Source organism: Rutilus rutilus, assembly GCF_951802725.1.
Source record: "Rutilus rutilus genome assembly, chromosome: 1".
Taxonomy (NCBI): domain Eukaryota; kingdom Metazoa; phylum Chordata; class Actinopteri; order Cypriniformes; family Leuciscidae; genus Rutilus; species Rutilus rutilus.
The window spans coordinates 21,488,832-21,514,873 of NC_140209.1; the positions used below are offsets into that span (position 1 = coordinate 21,488,832).

Genomic DNA, 26,042 nt, shown 5'->3' on the forward strand with positions numbered 1-26,042 from the left:
ATACCTTCTATGTCTAAATATTTTTATCAATGCATTCTATGGCACCTTTAAACCTCTCTTTTGAAATTGCGATGAACAGGTCACATTTTAAAAAACATAACTCATGATAATGCTAGAACATATTAGTATTTTTATATAAAGATATCCTTATGATGCAGTTATTATCACTCTTATTTTGACATTTAGGCCATTTAGAAAATATTGCCTAGTTTGTTAAATTTCGAGTATTCATTTCATTTTTAAGATTTACAATAACACAAAGTCGTAATGCATACTTTAAATTTAACTTAAGTATATTATGTACAAACAAGTTATAATGAGCTGGTTGTTTGCAACAAGGTGGAGACATTGCTAAAACTGTACATGACAGTACAGGTATATTATCATAGAAAAGGAAGAGAATGAATTAAAGTAATATGGAAGTAAAGTTGCAGTTCAGGAGAGAACATTTAATTATTCTGCATGTCCCAGCCTAAGGATTTAGATGGTTGTTTCAAAATTTGTTTTGGCCTTGGGTGTATGGGATGGCCTGGATGAGTGTGAGATTTCGAGGCCTGAAATTAGACCCATATCCCAGTCCGCCCTGTGTGTTATATTAGCTGTTTCTCTCTGACCATCTTTGTCCGATTTTCTCAGCGATCTAGCATGCTGTGTTCAGAAAGCTTATTTGCACGATGATCAGACAGGAATATGATCTATTCTAGGCCTAGCTGCTACTCATTATAAAATAAGCGCCCCAAAATCTTCCTCGAAAATATTAGCAGAATTATGACTATGTCTTGAAACTGTCCACGCAGAGAGAGAAAGATAGGACACTAATGTGATCATACATCTACACATGTAGGAGAACAAGAAGGAAAGGGAATGAGTGATTCGGTCTTAAAACTGAACGATACCGCTCCTTTAGTTAACAACAATGCGCCAAAAACTACAGCAAATGTGCTGACTTCACAGTGATCTACACAAGTTAACATCCGAGTTAGGTTAAAGTCATTTTTTAAACTTACCTAAAAGAAAAAAGATAATTCGAGAATAGTTTCAGTTCTGAAGTGCGCGACGAATAGTAACCAGCATTTCATTTTCAGGGAAAATGGCGAAGTGCAGTTTCTTCTTCTTCTCGGGGATTTCAGGGCAGCTTCTATTCAAAGCCTGGGTTGCACTACTGCCACCTTCCGGATTACTTTTCTTCTTCTTCTTCTTCTTCTGGTGTTTAATGGCGGATTGGCAGACCAACATAAATGGTGCATTTCCGCCACCTACTGATCTGGAGTGTGGAGTATACTTGGCTTTGAAAAAAAAAAAAAAAAAAAAAAATTCTATTTATTATTCCTGTTTTTTAGATATTTAAATATTAATCCATGAATTGTTGATTGTCTTGACCCATTTCCTAACAATACTTTTATTGAAATTGTATCAACTCCCATCCATCGTAACTCTTGACTTAACTGTTGTCTCTCCCTTTCATATGCAGCACATTCTAAAAGAATATGCTACACTGTTTCTAAATCCCCGCAATTATCACAGTTTCCTGTATCATGCTTCCCTATTTTATAAAGACTATCCTTCAATGCAGTGTGACCAATTCTTAACCTTGTAATAATGACATCTTTTTTTCCTATTTCCATATCTTGTCCTCTCATTTCCAACCCGTTCTTGAATTTGATAAAGATGTCTTCCTTTAGAGTCACTATTCCATATCTTTTGCCATCTTTTACTAATTTCAATTGCTATTAATCTCTTGACTTCTGATTTACTTAGTGATACATTAATTTCTATTTGGGGATGATTTAATGCTTTCTTTGCCAGCTTGTCTACCTCCTCATTACCATCCACACCCACATGTGCTGGCACCCAGAGGAAGAATACCAATACCCCTAACTGCCTTGCTCTAAATAAACATTGCAAAACTTAAAATATTAAATCTCGCCGAGATTCAGATTTTCCATTCATAAGACTAGTGAGAGCAGCCATTGAATCAGTACATATTACAGTTCTTGCTGGTTGAACTTCTTCAATCCACTGTAGTGCTAATATGATAGCTAGTAATTCCGTAGTAAATACTGACACATGATCCGATAATCTTTTTGCAATTTTTATATTAAATGTAGGAATGAATACTGCTGCTGCAGTTCTACCAGACTCTGGTTCCTTTGACCCATCTGTAAATACCTGTAGTACTGAATAATACTCTCGATTTACATACTGTTTAACTACTAACTCAGTTGGTATGCTTATTTGTTTATTTATCTCTTTATGTATTTGTAAGTCAATTAATGGCATAGGATACATCCAAGGGGGAATTGACCCTTCGCTAAGCCACGCCCGAAAACCGCCACAGGCCAATCGTGGCTTAGCAACCGTAACTAGGCGCGGGAGGTCTGGCAAGCTTTCGAGCGAGGGAAACATGCCGAAGCGTTGTGCGTATGGATTGTGCAAATCTACGGTGGCCGAGAGAGCTCAACGCGCTGCAACTGAAGAAAACACATGCAAATAGAAAAAACACCCGCAAATTAAGAAAACATCTTCATCAGTTTCACACTTTCGATTTTCGAGTTTCACTTTTCGTCACTTATTGCTTTCCCCGGAAACATTTCCGTTGTGTTCTGTTCTATTTGCAGCGCGTTTCTGTATTTGGTTGTGTTGTGAACTTTTGCAGCGCGTTTCAGTATTTGCAGCGCGTTTCTGTAATTGCAGCGCGTTTCTGTATTTGGTTGTGTTGTGAGTATTGGGACGCACGTGAGTTGTAAAACTGATGAAGATGTTTTCTTATTCGCTGGTGTTTTTTTTTCTATTTGCATGTGTTTTTTTTCTGTTTGCATGCATTTTTTTTCTGTTTGCATGCATATTTTTCTGTTTGCATGCGTTTTCTTCATTTGCAGCGCGTTGAGCTCTCTCGGCCACCGTACAAATCAGATACCCGGTATCCTAAAAGTTTGGACGGGGTGGTGGATTTTGTTCCCTTCCCGAAACCTAAAACCCAAGGGGAGAAATGCCGGGCGTCATCTTCATTTATATAGCGCTTTTAACAATGTAGATTGTTCCAAAGCAGCTTTACATTGATAATAGGAAATTAAAAGTAAAGTGTTTTGGCTTTATAGCAGCTCTAGAATAAAGTTATTGTCCAGCTCGTGGATCAAGCAGTGTGATTAAAGGCAAGACGGAGGCTCACTGACATAACTTAACGTTACTTAAAATTATATTTCAGCATTTGTTAATCGACGGCTAAACTAGTAACGTTACCCCAATCCGATCGCGACTCTCCCGGTGTCTAGTAAAAGTAAAAGGTAGTTAGTAAAAGCAGGGAACATCAGGGGGCTTGCCGGAGATCTCCAAGGAAAAGGTTGGTATGCTAACTTAATCAGTTCATAACAGTAACGTTAGTCACTTATGTGACCCACGACGTGTGAGCAGTAACGTTAGCCTGGCGCACTACAAATATAAGCGGGAGAATGTTATCATTGCAAAGTGGTCAGGCTAATGTCTTGTGTTTATTCCACAATACATATATGGATAAGCTGTTTGATTTTATAAATATTAGAATATTTTTAAATTTCACTCACCCTGCTGTGCATGCACAAAGCTGTTCCTCAATTTGTGTGTTTCCCATTTGAATGGTCAGCGTATGAGGCACTGCTGCTTGCACTGGGACCTAACGTTATAAGCTTTGGCTTCAATTTTGATGAAATTATTCTCTAATCGTTTGCATATTATGTCGTGGATATAGCCCTCGAATGCATACTGCAGTCTTGCTCTCTCATATTTTCACCTGTTCGCCAAAAAAGACTAATTATCTCCTTAGGAATGTCTGAGACCGGTGCATACATACTGTAATAGACGTGCCAGCCAGGCGCAAAAGCTTGACAGGCGTAGCAACAGTAACTAAGGAGGGCGGGGCTTGGAACAGAAGGGGCTATTAAATATTGTAAAAATTTACAACATCAGAGAAGGGTGAATTTAAATCACATTTAAAAAGAAAAAAAGAAAAAAAGAGGACTTTTTTGGGGATATATGAGGAATTTGATCCATTTTAACTGACAATCAGCTATGTATCAAACCAACATTTAAAGAATCACCTAATCAAGTATTTCAGGAAAATAACGGATCCAGATTATTTCATACTTACCAGTGATATTTGTTGTCATTCCAGAAATAAGATGCTGCATGTCTAATGTAAATGTCAACTGTAATATATGTTTCAGAGTACATTGAATTGATTTGTGATTCCCACTGTTATGGAATGTTATGCTGTTACGGAATCTGTAACTAAATCTTTTATTCTCACATAATTCAAAATAATTGTCAGTGTTTTAATTAATTATAATTTTGGTAATACGTACAAATCACATAAGTGCATATAAAAATAATACTAATAATAATAAGTAAAATAAATGTACATTTTCTTAAACACGCACATACAAAAAAAATATTAACAACAGTAATGGTAAACATAGTGTGTTAACAGAGGGCAATAACATACGTTGGTCATATCACATCATTAACTTGGGATCCATGTTACATACAAATCAGGACCGGCTGCCAAGCAACATATGCTGTTACATTTACTAATAGAAATAACCCTTAAAATTCAACAGTATTATTCATCGACCTGCATTGACACCATTAAATGAGAACTGAGCTGGACGATGACATAACGGTTTTCTCCAGAGCGGCTGTACAGAAAAATAAACTAAATGAGTTAGTTCACCCCAAAACTAAGATTCTGTCTTTAATTACTCTCTCTCATGTCATTCCAAATCTGTAAGACCTTCGCTCATCTTTGGAACACAAATGAAGATATTTTTGTTGAAATTCAAAAGGTTTCTGACATACACTTTAAAAAAAACCTTGTGCATATATTTTATGCATATAATGTAATGTAATGGTGTGCATATATATATATATATATATATATATATATATATATATATATATATATATATATATATATAATTCCCATCCATTTAGATTAAATAGTTTTAACATACAAATTAATAAACAATGTGATTCATATTTCTCAGTCATACATAATTGAAACGTGTAAGATTTACATAATAGTACACAGCAAAACGCCCATGTTAAATTAACACTGCTCAGTGTTTCTATGTGTGCACACTACAGAGTTAAAGTACCACTGAAGTTGAAGTTAATGAGATAATTAGGACTAAAAAACTATCAACTTTCAGCTGATTTAAATGGGATAGCACTTTTCTGCGTTTAAGTGGGTGATTTAAATATTTCATGTTCCACCTTATAAATGTTAGGCTACTTGATAATGAGTCTTGATATTAATAACACGTAGCCCTTTATAAAGCTCTGACAATGTTTCTGGTAAATAAACATTGCAAATAAATGTTATATTAATGCATGTTTCTGACGTCACAAACTACCTTGTAACCAATCAGATCAACCTGTGATCATCAACGAGTGGATCTCTGAGCTGCTATGAGTGAGTGGAGGCGGGGCTCATTTAAATATCCATAGATCCACGTATACTAAATGAGGTGAGAGTGACTTTTTTAAAGGAAAAAAAAAACTATATGGCTGGGGGATTTAACGCGTTACTCTTTGCGCTTAATTTGAGATGTTTAACGCATTCAAAAAATAACACAATTAACGCAGCACTTTTTTTTGCCTCGTTTTAATGACTTTCTGTTGCGGCACCCTGTCATGATGGAGAAGTACAAGGATGGAGTTTTAGGAGGAATGTTTGCATTTAAATTTAATTTATTGCGTTTGACAAAACAAAGATGCTGTGTACAATTAGCAAAGCTGAATTCAAATACCACACCAGTTGGTTTGAAGCTGGATGCACCGAATTTTCGGCCGCCGAATGGCATTTTCGGTTTTTGGCTGAAAGAGAAAAAAGGCCGAAAATATTTAAACCGAATATATGCCGCCCATCGGTGTTCTGCGATCAGGTTTCACGAGCGGGTTTTTTTTTTCCGCTTTGTGTGTGAGCCACGCTCTCCGTTCTGTGTGTGTGTGTGTGTCGGCGCGCTGCTCTCTCCGCTCAATGTTCCACTCCATGTTTGCGCTGCGCGGTCGTTAACTGCCCAAACGCTCCAATCATGTACCGATCACGCACTGGAAAAGCTACTACTACTACTACTACTACTACTACTAATAATAGTTACATATATTTAAACTTTATCAGGAGAACGATCAGGCCCTATTACCTCTGTTAAACGTCCTTACTAGCAGTGAGCAGTGAGGTCACTCTATATTTTGATTAGGCTCCACCCAAAATCAAAAAACACTTTAAAGTATTTTCATACATATTTTGGCGGAGCTCACCAAAAACACCAGCTATTCCATAGCCTGCTCACTAGCGCCCTCAAGACATGTCAATTTAATCAGATTTACAGTACAAATGTTTATGTACAAGTAATACTGTACACTCTGCATTAGCCTTAATATAAACCTGAAAATATAACTGGAATGGGATTAAAATTAGACTTTGAGGCATTTTAACTTGGTAAGGATCTTTTTCACTATATTCTCATGAGTAGGAGTCGTTTGTGCCTCCAGTCTGAGCTTTGCTTCATAATAACGTTTGTACTCATTCAATCTAGCATCCAGTTTCTGCTTCTCTTCAGCAAATTCGGCTTTCAGGTCCATCTCTTTCTCTTGTAGTTTCTTCTCGTACAGCTTCTTCAGTTCCTCTTCTTTATGTTTCAGCATGTACTCCAAATCCCGGTAAGAGTCATTGGTGTAATATCCTCCTCCATTATCAGTGACCATGGCATCTATCTTCTCCAGCAGCTCCACAACCTGATTACGATCATCCACGTCTTTATTGTTGAACACGTGATATCTTCCTCCACAGCGACTCATGATTTCTTTCAGGTTATCACCAGCTTCATCGATGTGTTTCTCAATAGTGTCTGTCAGTTCATCACCGTGAGTGAAGAGGATGATTGTATGTTTATCTGCTTCTTCTCCAAATATGACTCTGATCTTCTCCACTGACAGTTTCTCCTCCTCAGAGAACGAATCCAGTTTAATGACCAGGATGATGGCGTGAGGTCCAGGTGCCGTCATGTTTATACACTTACTGATCTTCTGTTTCAGAAACTCCTCCTCTATATCATCAGTGTCAAACATGCCGGGTGTATCTACCACTGCAATTTCTCTTCCAGCAACTTCTTCAGTCTGTTTCCCACACTCTTTAGTAACGGATGAACCACTTCTGGCAGCTCTGAAGGCTTCTCTGCCCAGGATTGTGTTTCCAGAAGAGCTTTTCCCTGCCCCGGTCATTCCCACCAACACCATCCTTCTCATGGAAACTGAACAAGAGAGAGAGGATAAGATCATGTCATTACAAAGTTAACAGATTTCTGATTACAAACAGATTAATTGACAGTAAAGTATATTATGTCAAAGTCATAAAGCAAACAAATGCATATTTTGTGAATATTTGCATAAGTTTATACTTACATTTTGGAGGAATTAATTCATAGCTTCCCCATTTACCTACAAAAATGAGTAGACATTCAGTTAATACTAGATTTCAGTTTTGTAGTAGATAATATCGTCAAACTTCAATCATGTTTTTGTTTTTATATCAAACATGTCTTGGGAAATGTAAGACTTTTTTGGGATGATGTGGAAACTTTTATTTAGAATGTTTGATTAAAATATTCTATTTGATGTATTTTTTTTTTATTTTGAAGATATAAAATACATAAAGAATGTTATGTACATATTCAAGTATAGAGGTGCAATACGTAAGGGTTAATGCCCGACGAGGTGTCCATTATCAGGTTTTAATGGACGATGGCGAGGCGTGAACCGTCCGACGTGCACGCCGAAGTCCATTAAAACCTGATAATGGACACCTCGAAGGGTGTAGCTACTAAGTACCACTAAATGCTACCGGTTGATGACTGGTAGCTTACTTTCTTACGTGAATTCAATAAGGCTCATGATCACACTCTCATTGTTAAAAGTTGAACATTTATTCGTCTTCCTTTTAGACAAACGCCTGTCATTTGAACACAGTAAAAAACTGTTCGCCTCCTCAGTCATCCCTCCTGGTGACAAACAGTTGACCTTAAATAACCCCAGGCCACAGGCAGAACACCCAAACAATGAAAACACCACCCTCCAGTGGTTGGGGGAAAAACTTAAAGAAAAACATGGCTCCTACACGCCAGCCCCTAATTGCGTGTGGCAAAAGACATAGCAATTAACAAAACTTAACTTAACAGGAGCCATAATAATGAAAGAAAATCAATATTCCAATACACATTCAGTGTAGTCAAAGGTTTTGCATGACATTATCTCATATTACATCAAGATGTAGCTTCACATAATAAACATATTTTTGTAACAGGTCTTTCAATCACGTTTGTTTTGGTTTGGAGGCTAACCACTCGGACCAGACCCTTCTTATCCGGAAAGGTTTTCAAAATTCTGCCAAGCACCCAAGATCCTCTTGGTGTTGTGGAGTCCATAACAACAACAATGTCTCCAGGCATGAAACTCCTCTTCTCCCTGGTCCATTTCTGCCGTTCTTGTAGCAGTGGTAAGTACTCTCTGATCCATCGTTTCCAAAAGAGGTCAGAGATGTACTGAACTTGTTTCCATCTTTTCTTGGAATACAGATCCTTTTTGTCAAAAAGTCCTGGTGGGAGAACTGGTTTCCCTTTCAGGAGAAGTAAGTGGTTGGGTGTTAACGCCTCAAGGTCGTTAGGATCCTCTGACAACTTTGTGATGGGGCGATCATTGAGCATTGCTTCAGCTTCACATAGTACAGTATGAAATCCCTCATCATCCAATGTTTGCTGTCGCAGCACAGAATGCAGAATCTTTCTGACCATACGTATGAGGCGCTCCCAGACACCACCATGATGTGATCCAGATGGCGGGTTAAATCTCCACTTTATTTCTCTATGAGACATGGCTTTCTCAATTCGGTGATGGTTTAAAGCGGCCAAGGCTTCACGAAGCTCTCTTTCTGCTCCCACGAAATTGGTGCCGTTATCTGATCTCATGTGTGACACTTGTCCTCTCCGAGAGATGAACCTCCGCAAAGCATTGATGCAAGAGTCAGTGTCCAAAGAGTAAGCCACTTCGAGGTGCACGGCCCTACTTGTCATGCAAGTAAACAACACTCCATATCGCTTTACAATGTTGCGCCCTCTTTTTATATCAATTGGCCCAAAATAATCTACGCCAACGTTGGTGAATGGCGGTAGATCAGGAACCACTCTTTCCTTGGGCAGGTCTGCCATCTTCTGTTCACTTGTCCTTCCTCCATACAGCTTGCAGAATAGACATTTTGTTATGACCTTTTTCACAGCCGAAATGCCATTTGTGATCCAAAACTTTCTCCTTACAGAAGAAAGAACATGACTTCTGCCTCCATGACCAAGCTGCAAGTGGTAATGCTGGAGGATAAGGTAGGCGATGTGTTGGTCTTTTGACAGAATGAGGGGATGTTTAAGGCCCTCAGGAATAGCTGCTTTGCTCAGCCGGCCCTCAACACGCAGAAGTCCTCCCTCCAGCACAGGGTCCATTCTGTAGATGCTACTACTCCTGGGTATTACTGGATTCTTGGAGGTCAATGCAGCAATTTCATCTGGGAATCTTTCTTGCTGACAAAAGGCAACTATGGCTGTCTCGGCTTCTGCAAGATTTTTTAAAGACAACTTTTGATTTCCCAGTGAATCTTTGAAAGCTTGCATCTCTTTTGTCATATTCAATACTTGTGTTCCATTTGCACTTGCAAACTGAAGTTCCTTTCTCTTTTTACACAGTTTCGATAGAGCTCTTTTCAGCTTGAGGATCCAAGCAACCGCCACCTTTAATCTTTGCCAGTCTGAGAAAAAAGATATTAGTTGAGAAGTGGCATTTGTGTTGATGAGGGTTACGTTGATTATGGGATTCCTTTTTAACTCTGGGTCATCAACAGTCACACTTAAATCTAAAGGTGACTTTGGCCATTTTCCTTCAGGTTCCCAAAGAAATTCGGGGCTTTCCATCAATCTTTGTTTCCAAAGACCATCTGCCTTTATTCCCCGAGATGCATCATCTGCAGGGTTTAGAGTCGAAGGTACATATCTCCATTGTGAAACTTCAGAGCTACTCCTGATTGTAGCTATTCTATTTGCAATGAATGTTTGAAACCTCCGGTCCTCATTTTTTATGTACTTTAAAACTGATGTGCTGTCAGTCCAAAAGCAGGCTTTCATTAATGGCAGCTGGAGCTCTGTTTGAAGCATTTTGTCTACTCTCACTGCAACAACAGCAGCAGTGAGCTCTAGGCGAGGAATGGTAACAGGCTTAAGCGGAGCTACTCTTGCTTTGCCATACAAAAAAGAAACATGAATCCTTTTGTCCATGCTTTGCATTCTGATATATGTAGCTGTGCCGTAGCCCTTCTCACTAGCATCAGAGAAATGATGCAACTGGGCACAAGCCACCTTGCCAAATCCATCAGGCTTGATGCACCTATTGACCTGGAAATCTGCCAACTTTTCCAGATCTTTCAGCCACTTGTTCCACTTTTCTTGGAATGCTGAAGGTATAGGATCGTCCCAGTCACATTTCATCCGGCATAGTTCAGTCATCAACCGGTAGCATTTAGTGGTACTTAGTAGCTACATTAGGTAAAAAACTGTTCGCCTCCTCAGTCATCCCTCCTGGTGACAAACAGTTGACCTTAAATAACCCCAGGCCACAGGCAGAACACCCAAACAATGAAAACACCACCCTCCAGTGGTTGGGGGAAAAACTTAAAGAAAAACATGGCTCCTACAAAGGGCATAAACCCGCTTATATCATGGTTACTTACGAAAGAAAGAAATATTTAATCAATTAATAATACTTTAATGTGTTTTAGAGTAAAAATCGTGAGGGTTTTTATTTATTAAGTCGAGCGCACTATTTAATATCTCCCGTATACAGGCATTGCCAAGCAACGTGGCCACAGCGACCCGACCGCAGCAGTTGATCAGTGAGTTTGAGCCAGCGCAATCATTTAGAACTGTCAACAGGCAAATTGACGGGACGCCTTTCCTAGGTGTACATTATCACTTTTTAACGGACACCCTGCAGCCAATCAGAATCGAGTATTCACCCAGACCATGGTATAAATAGTAGTTAATTATACTTAGGGCTGTAACTATTCCTTAATTAACGTCGAGTAGCCTATTCGATTTAAAAAAATCCTCGATTGCAATTTACCCGTGTCGAGTAACCGGCAAAATACCGGAAGTGTTGCATTACACGACGAGAATCCATGAACTGCATTATTAGACCGTTTTCTATGGCTATGCGATATATTCAAAACCATTTAAAAACATGATATAGCATAGTGCTATAGTGAAATGACAATGACTGTGATTCAGTTAAATAAATATGTGCTTTTTTTTGTTTTGTGTTGTTTTTCACAGAGAAGCGTTTAATTACAAGCATTAAGACTAAATGTTAAAATGACCTCAGCTCCGTTCACAGTAAACGCTGCTCCACACAAACTCAGTCTCTGTGCTGTTTGTTTAGGTTTCCAATAACGTGCATATGGTAACACAAAACGTCGGGCGCGGTTTGTGTTTCATAGTTGCACTGTTTGAGAAACACAGGGTTTCTCAAACCTGCATGCTGAGGGTTTGGGTTGCTTACAACGTTCATCTGGGAAATCAGTGTGCACCAAGATTTGTAACTTAACTCGTTTGTAAATCTACGCCAACACAGGAGAATACATAAATATGTTTTACTCTTGCACCGAGTAGCCTATGCATGTTTTGATGTGCACATGTTCATGTTCAGGAAATTACAGCAGCTGTTGCATTTCTATCATACAGAAGTGACCAAATATTACAGATTAAGTGGACATTTGAATTAAATGTTGTTTGGCCAATATTAAACAAGGATTTGATCATGCTGTAGTGTAACCAGGCCGTTGGCACCCTCTGCAGGCATTTGTTACAATACGTAATGCAAGTTATTTTTATATTAGTTAATTAATATAATTTATTTAACATGGTGTATTTTAACAGCGTTGTTCAATAAAACCCATATGATAACTTACTTTGATACTTTATTTGAACAAATAAGTTTTGCTTGTTATTATATATTTGGGTAACACTTTACAGTAAAGTTCATTAGTTAACATTAGTTAATGTGTTACAAGAACTAACAATGAGCAATACATTTATATTTATTAATCTTTGTTAATGTCAAATACAAATACAGCTGTTCGTTGTTTGTTGATGTTAGTTCACAGTACATTAACGTTAACAAATACAACCTTTGATTTTAATAATGTATTAGTAAATGTTGAAATTAATATTAACTAAGATCAATAAATGCTGTTAAAGTATTGTTCTTTCTTAGTATATGTTAACTAAGGTTGTTAACTAATGAGCCTTATTGTAAAGTGTTACCTATATTTGTATTTTAAGTCCTTTTAAAGGCTGTAGTTCACTTGGATCATATCATATCATATCATATCATATCATAATCATATCATATCATATCAAAAAGCGGAAAATAGCTTATAATCAGCTTCTTAACTGTCACCGTCCCACAGGTGGGACGTTTGCCCATATATATTTAGAACAATAATATCTTAGTAAAAACCTAAAGTAATATTGACAAACTATATATCATTTGAAAGCTTACAATCTCTAGTTTTCATATTTGGTGGCTGTTTTTTAAAATAAATTACAGAGGAGCAGTAATTTATCAATTTGCAACAAGAATATTTCATATTCATTAGGCGTGTTTAGGCCTTTATTTTGAAATAGAAATAAACATGAAAAATCATGAAAGATTGGTAGAAACCTCAGTTTGTTTTCATGCCAAGAGTTCAAAAGATGAAATGTTATGAGAAAAAAAGGTCTGAAAATGTTTAGAATATAAAGAAAATATTATGGATTCTCGATTTGTGATGCGGCATGCAGCGGCAGCGAGCTATAATGCACATATGTGCTCTTTTTATGTTTATTAGAGGTTGAAATCAAATAAAATACTGCCAAAACACCCATACTATTTCTGAATAGGATGTATACTTCATAAATTGTATGAAATTATGGAAATAAATGGTTCAGATCACTCAAAACATATATGAAAATGGAGACGCCCTTATATGGTCAGTAAGGAAGCTGGCTGTCCAGCTAGTGAAAAAGTTTGGTACTGCGCCCAAATAAAATCTTACTGAAAGCTCATTTTTTGAGATATCAACCTAAAATTTGGAACACAACTTGTTTAGATTTTTGGCTTTAATTTTCTAGCAGTTTTAGAGTAAAATATATTTTGTAATATATATATTTTATATAAAATATTAATAATTATATTTTTACATTCTATATTTTCATAAACTCAAACTTATATAACTTTTTTTCTGTTTCACTTTCATAATTTATTTCACTTCTACAATAATCTGGCAAATGTCTTCTTAAAAACAAGACCAACCATATGTCTATATTCCAAAGCATTCTTGAACTACAACCATTTAAGTTTGTATAGTGATTTTTTTGTCTATGCGAAAAAAGGGGGGGTGACAGTTAAGGGGTTAAATAATTTATTCAACAAGATTTAAAAAAATATGTCCCATTAAGTAATCCATTCCATATTCCTTCCACTATAACTAACAATATGTATATGTTAAATACAACAACTATATTTCTGTTTGATTCACTGATCACATTAAATTATTATTTATGCATTGACAGACACTTTTATCCAAAGAGACTTATGTTGCATTTAAGCTAAATATTTCACCAAGTTTAGTGTTGCTAGATGGATTAAGGAACTGCATAACAGGTTAATAATGTGATGTACAAATACCGATGTATTGTTGATTAAAAATTTTATTTTATTTTTATGCAGCCAGCAATAATATGTAACTAAAAATACTTGTATTTATATGTTAAAACAGTTATTTTTATACTGTTTTACCAGTTTATTTATACCGTATACTTGTATAAAATAAATATTTAAATATACATTTCCACTCAAACACTACAAAATACAACGCTGCCTATCTTTAAGTCGTTTAGTGTTTAATGTTCGCTCAAGTCACAATAAATAGAAAGCTAACCGCTGTGTGAAATGTGGTTTAGCGAAGTCAATGAGAGTATGAATTCTCCCTACACAATACTAGCCTACTTGGTCACTACACACTAACTCTGGTTAATCAGGAGGGAAAAGACCAGATTTGAAGAGTAAGAGTCTTTTTTGGAGTAGGCCTATTTCCACTGCGTGCATTTTGCCATTCAAACACATTTTTCATGTTTCGTTCTTTTGTTTTAAGTGCGTTAAAGTGCTGCGATCATCAGTTATGTCTAAGTTACTGAATATATCTGTTTGCATGCATAACGTAATAAGTAATTAATCAGATGTAAACACTACACAACGCGTGCGGTGCAAATCGAAAGTAAAACAGTGCGAAGGCTCTGTGGTAAAGAAAGACACTTGCGTGCCCTAAATAGATTGTGCCCTAAACAGATAAGCACACATTATTCTCAGTAAAATTATTATGATAAAAATAACCTTTAAATAAAGACAGAACGTTACCTTGTGTCTTTGGTGTGTCGCTTGAGGAAGCCATGATGCACAAACTGCGCAGTTGTAATTTGCCATAGATATAAACACTAGATGTCGCCTGGCTACGGCAGTTCATTGGAACGAATGCGTCAATAGAGCCGCCATCTTGGAACAGGGGAGCCCCTCCTCTTTAATGCATCAGCGTCAATGGAGGCAAAGGTCTAACGGAAATAAAATCACCATAAATCGTCATGAATGCGATTTTCTAGGTTTTTTTTTTCGTTCCAACGGTCAGACATGTATTTATCATCGAGTCCACAGAAAATGTAAGGTTTTGATATTAAGATAATCTACTTCTTTTTCAAAATATAATGCATAGTGCTATAGGCCTAAGTTTATTAGTCACATTCTTTCACTTGAGTAAACTTAGAATGAACTATCGCTACTATATATATAAATTAGCAAAACTTGGCCACTAAATATTTAATATTCAATTATTTTAATGATCACAATTAAAGCATCCTCTCACATAGTTTCTTCTATCCATTCTTAGACTTTCTCCTTCCCACCTTCAACAACCTGTTTGCTCTTTGAACTGGCTTATATTGGTTGTCACATTATTTGAAACAGGTTAAATCAATTTTGAGTGGTTGTGTTCAATCAATGACACGTGTTCTCTATTTGAATTTGATTGTTGCCACTTGTGTTTACCAGTATGGATGACATGTGCATTAGAGTGCAGAATGTGTTTTGAGAATGTGTTTAGAGTTTTGCTGAAAAGTCTAAATGAGATCTGCAAATTGTGTTTTACCATGTGAAATGGTTTAAGGTATTGACAACAGACTGCACAATTAGCTAAATGAGTTCAGGCAACTGAGAACTTTGTCCAGCCAATGGTGTTTTAGCAATTGAGAAAAACTGTAACTTAGGGGGCTGCTAACATGACACCATTCTAACAGAAAACACTCAATGCGCTCCGGTCCGCACAAAACAGTGCCTGGTGGCTCGAGAACGCAAACCCTGAAATAGATTCCAAGGTGCAAGCCTTGAATTTTTTTGAAAAAAATTTTATCTTTGCGCAAACCTCAAAAACACAAACCCGTGAAAACGCATCACATGTTTAGTCTATAGGTATGCGCGTTTGAAATATATATGTGTGTGTGTATATATATATATATATATATATATATATATATATATATATATATATATATATATATATATATAATATAATATAAGTAAGGGATAATCCTTTATGAAGTGCATTAAAATTCTTTAATGCATGGCTAGCCGTGGATTATCCCGCTTATACCTTGGTTATTTGCCAAGTTAAAAACAAGTTAAAGCTGTAACTGATGTTTACAGTGTAATTTTTTAACAGACGTGTAAAAATGACGGTTATTTTTTTTAAGTTACGGCTCGTTAGTTCTAGCCATAGATATAAACACTAGATGTCGCCTGGCTACGGCAGTTCATTGGAACGAATGCGTCAATAGAGCCGCCATCTTGGAACAGGGGAGCCCCTCCTCTTTAATGCATCAGCGTCAATGGAGGCAAAGGTCTAACGGAAATAAAATCACCATAAATCGTCATGAATGCGATTTTCTAGTTTTTTTTTTTCGTTCCAACGGTCAGACATGTATTTATCATCGAGTCCAGAGAAAATGTAAGGTTTTGATATTAAGATAATCTACTTCTTTTTCAAAATATAATGCATAGTGCTATAGGCCTAAGTTTATTAGTCACATTCTTTCACTTGAGTAAACTTAGAATGAACTATCGCTACTATATATATAAATTAGCAAAACTTGGCCACTAAATATTTAATATTCAATTATTTTAATGATCACAATTAAAGTTTTAATTTTATTAAATTGAACAAGCGCAACATTTAGCATTCAATCAAATATTCTAAAAGATGTATTATTAATAATAATGTTTTTTCAACATAATATCTCGTTATTTCGACATAATATGTGTGCGTGCAACAAGATGTGCATTTGTAAATCCGGGGACACGCGTGCATTGATTTTTTTATTAATAAACTAGTGTTTTCTTACAGTGTCGACTCGGCTGCAAAGATGAAGTTGACGATCGCCATATTCGTAGTGAACGCGCCTGAGAAATGCACATAATGGATTACATAATCAGAGAGTAGCCTTTTTCTTTTCGTTTTTAATTATTTCGTTTAAAGACATTTCAAGCTTTGTGTATTTTATGTATTTCTCATGTCTGTGTGAGGCATACAATGAGTTTCGTTAAGTTAGGATGAGATGCGCTCCAGTTCACGTGCAATGCAAGTGACCACGCGCGGGCGCTTCCATGATTATATTGTCTGTTCGTTATATTTGCTTCTTATTAGTTAGGCCTAAATCCAGGCAATTGTTTGATGAAAAAATGATTAAAATTAAGATACAATTTATACAAAACGAAATTCACTTTAAAGAAAGGCTTTAAACAGTTGACATTTTCACAAATTCCAGTGTCCGACTCCTTCCACACCTCCATCCCCAGTTTGCAAGGAAGAAACAAGCCCTTGAGCCCACTGTAGGCTATCCTTGTGCAAAACGCACACATAGCCTTATTTGTGGAATTCTATGTATAATAATCATGGATGTACTGTTTGAAGATTAACAGGGAGAGGACAAGCATACTATTAGGACCGTACTTACAGGTTACAAGCGCCACACCTTTTTTTTTCTTTTTTTTTTTCATTAAAAAGTTTGTACAATCGGTAAAAAATCTAAAGTTAGGAACAACACAGCCAAAAGTGGGTATTGAGGATCAACTCCTGCATATTGTACATTTTAAACACAAGGGTTATTTCAAATAATATCTAAAGAGTACAGCACATTCACAATTAATTTTCTGTGCGAGAATCACAGTTAATTTTCTTCCTCCAAGCACAGAAATGTACACTTAACTTATAAAAAAAAAAAAACTTGACTACTGCCATCCACAGAGTAAATGTAATCCCTTGCTGTCTGGTTTAGATTTCGTTCGTGTGAACATCCATACGCAGCACAAAAGTCCGGCATCATCCATGAATTCGAAGTACAGGCGGAGAAAGCAGCGTTACCTAGCTACTTCCTATGACAAGACCCCTGTTCCAAGATGGTGGCGGTTTTGACGCATGCTTAGAACCCCAAGGCGACATCTAGTGTTTATATCTATGGTAATTTGCGAGCTAATCTTTTTCTTCTTCTTTGACGTTTTTGACAAACCAACTTTGGGGCCTTTTCCGCCGCCTACTGGGATGGAGAGTGGAGCATTGACGTTGAGGAAAACTACATCCTTAAAATAAATAAATAAATAAATAACATACCTAAGGAAAAATAGAAAATAATAATACTATAATGCGATCACCGGAGAAGAGCAGAAAGTCACGTGATACAGTCTTCTTGTAAAACAGCTGGTCGTATTTAAATGTATGAGGAAGGGAATTATAATGACTAATGTAAAGTTAAGTCAGGTTTATTTCTATAGCTCTTTTTTTACAAATAGCAATAGATAAAAAAAGCAAAACAAATCACTTCACTGTCACAACAGTTTATAGAAGTTGTGATTCAAACCAAAACAAAGATGGCGGCAGGAGCAGTAGGCGTTGTCACAGATCTCTTAGTTTACAACTTGCTTTTTAACTTTTTAAATCTTATGAATTTTAGTTCTTTTGTGGATCATTCTAATAACCATTCATTATTCAACAGATGTGAACAAATATTTGTTAATAATGTTGACTGGTTAATTAAACAAACATACAGTGCCTTGGGAAATTTTGGACATGGGAAGCACATTTTAGCGGTAACGTTAACCTTTATTTATCCATCTTTATACACACGAGTGAAGAAACATTCAAAGTCAGTAACTCGACGTCATCAAAGTGAAGCTTTAGGGCTAATCATCATGATTTGTTTACTTATCGGTAGATATTCATCCCTGTCCCGGTCCACACCACGCCAAACCAGTGAATTTATTGGATTTTACGTCGGACTCGGCTGTCTCTCAGGTATGCACTCTGGGTCGCGGGACGTTGCTGTCTGGTTATGTACAACAAACTAACCTCCCTTGCTCTGGTTCGCCGGGTTCGAGTGGCGGCGTCTTGCCCGCGTGGAGTGCCGTGACGAGCGGGGAGGTGGTGGAGGCCCAGTGGCTGGGCACTACCATCATGGACCGGCGTCACACCGGGCCAGTGGATTCCATGTCGGATCCAGCTATCCTTCAGGTACGCACTTTTGGTGGCGGTATGTCACTGTCTGGCTATGCTCAACACACTAACCTCCCTCGCTCTGTCTTGCTGGATGCTGGTGGCGGTATTGGTGCGGGGAGCTTCGCGACAGAGGAGGCCGAGTTGCCGGGTGTTGCCACGGCCGCAGTTGGCGTTCCGCTGCGTGTCCATGGGGGATTGTTGGCGTCTGGGGCAGGCCTGGGTTCCCGCGCGGCGAGCGGGAGTGACACGGACTTTCAGATGAGATTGTGCATTTTAAGACCTTTGGGGAAGGGAATTCTGCTCCATTGGAGTCACCAAACAGTTCCATTTCTGTTAACTCTGGTTTAGGTACTTCACAAGTGTCTGCAAAGTCTATGCAAAATGTAAAAAGTAAAGTTGTAAATCAGGGTATTTAAAAAAATAAGAAATGGGGATTCTTTCAGACAGTAAATCAATCAAGAACAATTTGGGATCCTAAAGTCAAGCCAAAGGGTCTCTTAGGTGGGCATTTTAATATACAAAGTATTACATCAAAAAGTGACCAAATTCATCATCTTTTACTAGACTCTAACTTAGATTTTCTTTGTTTATCTGAAACATGGCTACATGAAAAATACCTGGTTTTAAACTATATAGGAGAGATAGGGTAGGTTCTAAGGGAGGTGGTGTTATGATTTATGTGAAAACTGCCATCCAGTGTAACGAAATCACCTGGGCAAATTGTATGGACTTGGAATGTATTGGTCTGAACCTTATATTATCACCACAAACGTCTTTTGTATTAATTGTAATTTATCGCCCAACATCTTCTAATATTAGTTTTTATGAAAATTTGAAACGATTACTAAAGCAGTGTGATTTCAACAAAGAAGTTATTATAATGGGAGACTTTAATATTAATTGGGAAGATAAAACCGTCAGAAAGAATCTCAAACAGATAACTGATCACTTTCATCTGAAGCAAATGGTGAATGGGCCTACAAGAATAACTAATTCAACAAGTTCTCAAATTGATTTAATTTTTAGTAACCGAGCAGAGAGAATTTTAAAAACTTTTAATATGTTAACAGGCCTTTCTGATCACAATTTGATTCTAGTGGCCAGAAAATTATCTAGCAAGAGATTCAATTCATTCACAAGGAAATATGACTCGTATGGCATTCCAAAATGTAAACTAGATGATTTCAGAAAGGCAGTTCATCAGATTGAATGGGAGGATTTATTAATCGGAAAAGATCAGGACGAAGACAGTCAAACATTTTCCAAAAAATTAGAGAGCACTATTAATGATTTCAGTTGTAAACTTAATCCTAAAAATAAAACATATACTGTCCCTTGGATTAATTCAGATATCTTAAAACTAATGAAAAAACAGGATCTTGCTTTAAAAACAGCAAACAGATCAAAGTTTAGTCATGACAGACAACATTTCGCTATGTTACGGAACAAGGTGGTAAAGTCGTTGAGAAAAGCAAAGGCTAATTTTTTTCTCGAGGATAATTAATGAGGCTAGAGGTAATTCTAAAACAATCTGGAATAAATTGAGCTACTTAAAAGGTGATAAAAGAAAAGATAGGTCATCACTTGAATTGATGGTTAACGGGAAGCTGACTAACAATCCAGCTGATGTAGCCGAAACACTAAATTATTATTTTGTTGACTCGGTAGTCACAATTACTCAATGTTTTTCCCCTACACTGTTAACCCTTGCTGTAAAAAAAGGCGTAATTCAGACAGTATCATACCATTTTCCATTAAAACAGTAATATACCGTAGAAAACAAAACTAGCCTACAGGAATATACTGTAAATGAACAGTGCTCAAAATCGACACTCAGAGGCTGTTTTCCCAATCACACCCTATACCCTCATTCACTATTCCCTACATTAGTTCACTAATATAGTCCCCTTGACAGAGTGAATGAAAAAAAGAGAGTGAATTGAGACACTGATGAACACCTGATAAGCAGAATCACGGAAGGACAGAGAAACAAGAACAGAAAAAAGAAAAAACACAAGAACAACAACTGACTTCCAGTAACACTGAGTGTGAAACCAGTTTACAAACCAGTTTACGATTATTTATTTCATACATGTACAAAAGTTCTTGTTGAGAATTAACAGAAATTTAGTTAATAATACAATTTGTTGTCACCATGATGGAGATCAGTATTTACTTTAGTTGGTCTCTTGTCCCTTGAATTCTTATCCTTTCATCTCTCTCTGACTGCTGTAACAGTGAGTTTATAAAACACATTTGATATGGCAAGAAAAAGTCAAGAGGAAGATGATCAGGTGTTTTTGTTCTTTTGTGATTATGTCACAATCATCTTGGACTATCTGATTTTCAGATTTTTCCTGTATATATTAATTGAAATTATGGTAATGTCATAATTAGCATAAATCTGTGTATCTACAAAATGAAATCAATACTTCTGTAATCAGGTCTTCTGAAAAATAACAATCATATAGTGCATTCAATTTTATTTCACTCCTGCTTGGTTCAGACACACACAGATATCAACAATCAGCATATGAATCTCAACAATGGTGAAAAGTTTCATGTCGCAATGCATGCTGGGTTCCAGGATAATATAAAACTCCCAGCATGCACTGCTGCATGAATAATAATAATAAAAAAAGAAATATTGCCACCATTGTTGAGATTAATGTGCAAAATTGTGATATCTCTGTCTTTCTAAAACATAGTGTAGCTCTGTTTTTTTTGGTTTATGCATGATGTGTTAAAAAAAAAATGAGTCGTAGTAATTTATTGCTGTAGTTTCACAGTAGTGCTAATGTAACACTTTTGATTGAGGATAAAACTCTGAATGAATAAGAATTAATTCCTTAGTGAATGAACAGGCAATATGATGATTTTGTCATCATAAGTGTGACGGATGTTAATATTCATGAGTGAATATTCACTGAATAGTGTATTTCACCAATAATCCTTCCTGTCAATTTTAGTTTATTTACTTTATATTACTGTGTCCAAGAAAAGGCTATAATTTGGTTTTTGACATCATTAGTATTCATTTGGTTAAAGAGTTTTGCGGGGTTTTTTGTTGACGTCGTGACGTCATTGCCGCTCACCTCGTGCTGCGTCCTCAGTCTGTTTTGAGCGCGCTGAGGAGAGGTAAGCAATTAGAGGTGCTCCTCTTATATAGGAGTATAAAAGTTATCCTAAATGTGATTAAGTTTATAATATGCTGTAATATTATTGTTAAGACTGTTATAAGTGTTGTAGGAAGTGTTTTATGAATGGATGGATAGGATTTGATAGTTTTATTACTGAGAACAGCAATTTGAGTATGTGTGTGCGTCAATAGAACGCGGTGAGTTTTGCTGATTCATTTACTGGTATTTGATTTGTGCAGGTGATTGAATCACAGAGTGAACACATTGTTGCTGTATTTTGTTTAATCCATCCAGGTATGTTTTATTTCTGTTAAATTTCCTAATGTATTCATTTTGTATCAGTTTGTTTCTTTACTAATTTGTGATTGACTTAAAAATAGCTGCAGGAGAATGTAATGTATGTTTGGTATAAATGCTTGTGACAATTAATTTTGCCATCGTATGTAACATGTTTCACACACAGTATTTTTGATGTCATTATCATTGTGATGTGTGCTCAGTCTGTTTTGAGCGCGCTGAGGAGAGGTGATTGAATCACAGAGTGAACACATTGTTGCTGTATTTTGTTTAATCCATCCAGACTCCTTTGAGCATGCTGAGGAGAGTACCATCTACGTCCTCGATGAAAATAAATTCTCCATGAGCAGCAGTTCCAGTGTCCGGTGTCTTCTCTGAATAAACCAACACAACGCAGATCATAACAGTGGGCAGATTTAGGCCGGTTACATAAGCATTACAACCGCAATCATTCATAGACTGTGTGTGCACAAGTGTGACTTGCAAAAACAGCTCAAGCAGCAAAAGAAAGATGAATGTTTTAGCATCAGCATCCCAACTAAAGCAAGCACTGATCTCTATAATGGTAACTTCAAACAAACATTTTCAATAACAATTTCTGTATGACAGAAATAAAGTCATACTGGTTAATAATAAGTGTAATAATGTGTAATGGCTGGAAGTCAGTCGTAGTTATTGTGTTTCTCTATTTTCTGTTCTTGTGTTTCTCTTTTCTTCAGTGATTCTGCTTATTAACAGCAGGTGTTCATCACTAATGCTAAACAATCACTTACATGTTCTCTTAATTATCTCACTGTAACACTCTCAATGTTACTTTTTACTCTTTGTAGTGTGGATTTCCCTGTGGGGTTGAAAGGGTTAACAGTGTAAGATAAAAAGACACACCCACAAAATGTATTTTAACAGTAATAAACTGTAAGTTATAAAACAGGTATATACTGGCAACACTGTTGCCAGTAGTTTACTGTAAAATTTCATTTTTTGGGTCACCGTTGTGCAGAAGAGTAGAGCCTGTGCTTCAGTCCAGGAGAAGATCTTCAAATATTGATGATACGCTGCATGTTGCTTTATTTAAAAGGCGGTGACTGTGTAGTTGCTGGTCCAGTGGAAATCTCTTTATTTACAAAAGTTTTGTTGTGGTTTCAAATGAAATAAGTTCACAGTAATACTTTGCTCACGTTATTAATGCATTATACATTTTAGTTTAATACATTTAAATGACAGTTGGTCAATTTAAGGTTTCTGCAAGTGAAATTAGTTAACTCGAGTTTTAGTGCATTTTACAGTAACATACTGTAGATTACAGTAAAGAACTGCACAATTAACAGTAAATTACTGGCAACAGTGTTGCCAGTATTTTACGGTAAAAAAACCCGGTAAGGTCTAACAGTGTAAGTATACAGAAATTTACCCAGTTAATACAGGTGAACAAGCCCTTACTCTAAGGGCAGTCTCTGAATTAGACGTCATAAAAACAATTACATCTCTTAAACCATCCAGAGCAAAGGATATATTTGGTATGGATGTGGTAATGCTTAAAGAGCTTAGTGAGTCGTTAGTTAATCCTATCACTAAAATTATCAGTCTTTCAATTTCTCAGGGGATGTTCCCATGTGCTTGGAAGTCATCTGTTATTGTGCCTATATTCAAAAGTGGTGTTCCTCACTCTGCTAGTAATTACAGACCTATTAGTATTTTACCTATAGTCTCAAAGGTTGCAGAGAAATTGATGGCTGCACAAATCACTAATTATTTGAATAATAGTTCTTTTGTTTTACATCCAATGCAATTTGGCTTCAGAGCAAACTACTCAACTGAGATGGCAAATTGCTATTTCACTGAAAAAGTTAAGTCTCTATTAGATAAAGGAGGGGTTGTCGGGGCTGTGTTTCTTGATTTTAGGAAGGCCTTTGACACCGTAAACCACAGAATTCTGTTGTCTAAATTATTAAGTTTTAATTTCTCTCCACATACGATGAGATGGATCGAATCATACTTGTCAGGTCGCACACAGTATGTTAGTATACAGAATTATAAGTCAGCTCCTCTAAGTATATCCACTGGTGTTCCACAAGGATCTATTCTGGGTCCTTTACTTTTTACGTTGTACATCAATGATCTTCCATCCGTCTGTCCTAACACTAACATTCAAATGTATGCAGATGACACTGTTATTTATATACATGGAAGTAGTGTGTCACAAGTTGCAAATGAACTTACAGAATCCCTGGTTCATGTTGCAGCTTGGCTAGAACAATGTTGCTTACAGTTAAACATTTCTAAAACAGTGTGTATGTTTATCGCCAAAACTAAGAATTTAAGTATAGTGCCAGATGTATTTGTATCAGGGGAAAGATTACAAGTTGTATCTGAATATAAGTACCTTGGTATTCTGATTGATTCCAAACTTTCATTTAAGGCACAGGTTAAAAAGGTCTGTAACGGGGTCAGATTTAGTTTATCAAATTTTTGATTTATTCGTGACTATATGTCTGACGCCGCTTTGATGTATATGCATTCCATGATTATTTCTCATATTACTTACTGTTTAACTACTTGGTCGCAAGCTAGTATCACTACTCTGAAACCCCTAGAGTCTCTGTATAAACAATCACTAAACACTCTTGATAAGAAATCAGTTTGGTTTCATCACTGCTCAATATTAAAAAAATACAATTTGCTAAGATGGGATAACTTGATCAAATATGTACATATTTGTCTGCTTTTTAAGACTATACATAGCCTGTCTTCACCACTAAAACAGTTTGTGAATATTAGAACAACTGCTCACCGATCTACAAGGGGTGGGGAAAGAGGGGACTGTATTATCCCTCTCAGAAGAAGTAAATTTAGTCAGTCTGTATTTTCGGTCAAAGCTGCAAGGGAATGGAACTCCGTCCCATCAACAATTAGAAGATTACATGCTTTTGGCCCTTTTTAGTCTCATCTTAAAAAATGGTTATTGATAATTCAGCAGTGTCAACATTAGTATTGTATTCTTGACAACAGACTTCTTTGTACTAATTGTTCTTGGCTATGTTGCTCTCTTCTGTTGCCATCTTTCTCTTTCTCTCTCTCTTTCCTTTTTCTCATGTTTACTTTGTTTTAGATAATTCACGTATATTTTGTATTTTTGATAGTGATTTCTCTGGTTGTGTGTGAATTTGTTTTCTGTAATTACTATTATTATTATTTTTTATTTATTTTTTCATAATATTGTGTATGTGTTATGCTCTGTCTCTGTTTTTAGGGTGACCTTTTTACATTCTGTCAAGGGTCTATGAAAAATAGCCTTTTGGGCTAATTCTGGCACGTTTACATTTATAAAAAGGTATAATAACAGACACAACAGTTTTTAACAGTTTTTTTTTTATTATGAGAATGCACAATAGCGCGCGCACATTGCAAACTGAGTGTGTGAGAAACAGGCGCACGTTCAGCATCGGCTCGTCGTAATGTTATCGCGTATCCGAGGCGTTAAAAAACAAATTCTGATCACGTAATTTATGAGTTATGTTTAGGACCCAGAGTCGCCTTACCGTTAGTTGTTCAGTCGCGGCTGTTGGTTGAAATAGGTCAATATCTGCAGATAATCTTGCACAGGTTTGTGATCACATTCACAACACGGAGAGAAATGCTGGAAAATGGTTCACAGACACTGGCTTCATCAAAATGGCGGTTCTGTACTTTCACTTTCGACTGACACGCCCACTTCTGAACTCTTCTTAAAACGAATCTTTTTTCTTTCAAGCCTACGATTTTTACGCTCAGGGTCTGAGATTCAGAATGTATTGTTATATCTGTCAATAAAGGGCAACAAACAAGAATGCTGTGATGCAAAAATAAATAAATAAATAAATTGAGATCATGTTGGTGCAAAAACACAATAACATCAAATTACAGGT

General features: G+C 36.5%; 2 protein-coding genes across 3 annotated transcripts in view; both read right to left on the reverse strand.

The window, feature by feature from the left end:
* The window catches only part of LOC311291986 (GTPase IMAP family member 8-like), a 39,933-nt gene extending 38,773 nt beyond the window's left edge, over positions 1 to 1,160 (reverse strand). The window contains exon 1 of one of the 2 annotated variants that reach the window (XM_084411400.1): positions 1,008 to 1,160. The gene's annotated coding sequence lies outside the window, so the exon portion shown is untranslated. The remainder of the gene's footprint in view (positions 1 to 1,007) is intronic. The other variant, XM_084411401.1, reaches the window with a different exon arrangement.
* A 5,175-nt stretch (positions 1,161 to 6,335) lies between these two features.
* LOC311292642 (GTPase IMAP family member 9-like) lies at positions 6,336 to 14,604 on the reverse strand. Its single transcript, XM_084412387.1, has 3 exons — positions 14,524 to 14,604; positions 7,438 to 7,473; positions 6,336 to 7,286 (listed from the first exon to the last, which is right to left on the reverse strand). Exons 1-3 carry the CDS (start codon positions 14,555 to 14,557, stop codon positions 6,451 to 6,453), a joined length of 906 nt encoding a protein of 301 aa, XP_084268513.1. The 5' UTR covers positions 14,558 to 14,604; the 3' UTR covers positions 6,336 to 6,450.
* Positions 14,605 to 26,042: the final 11,438 nt, after the last annotated feature.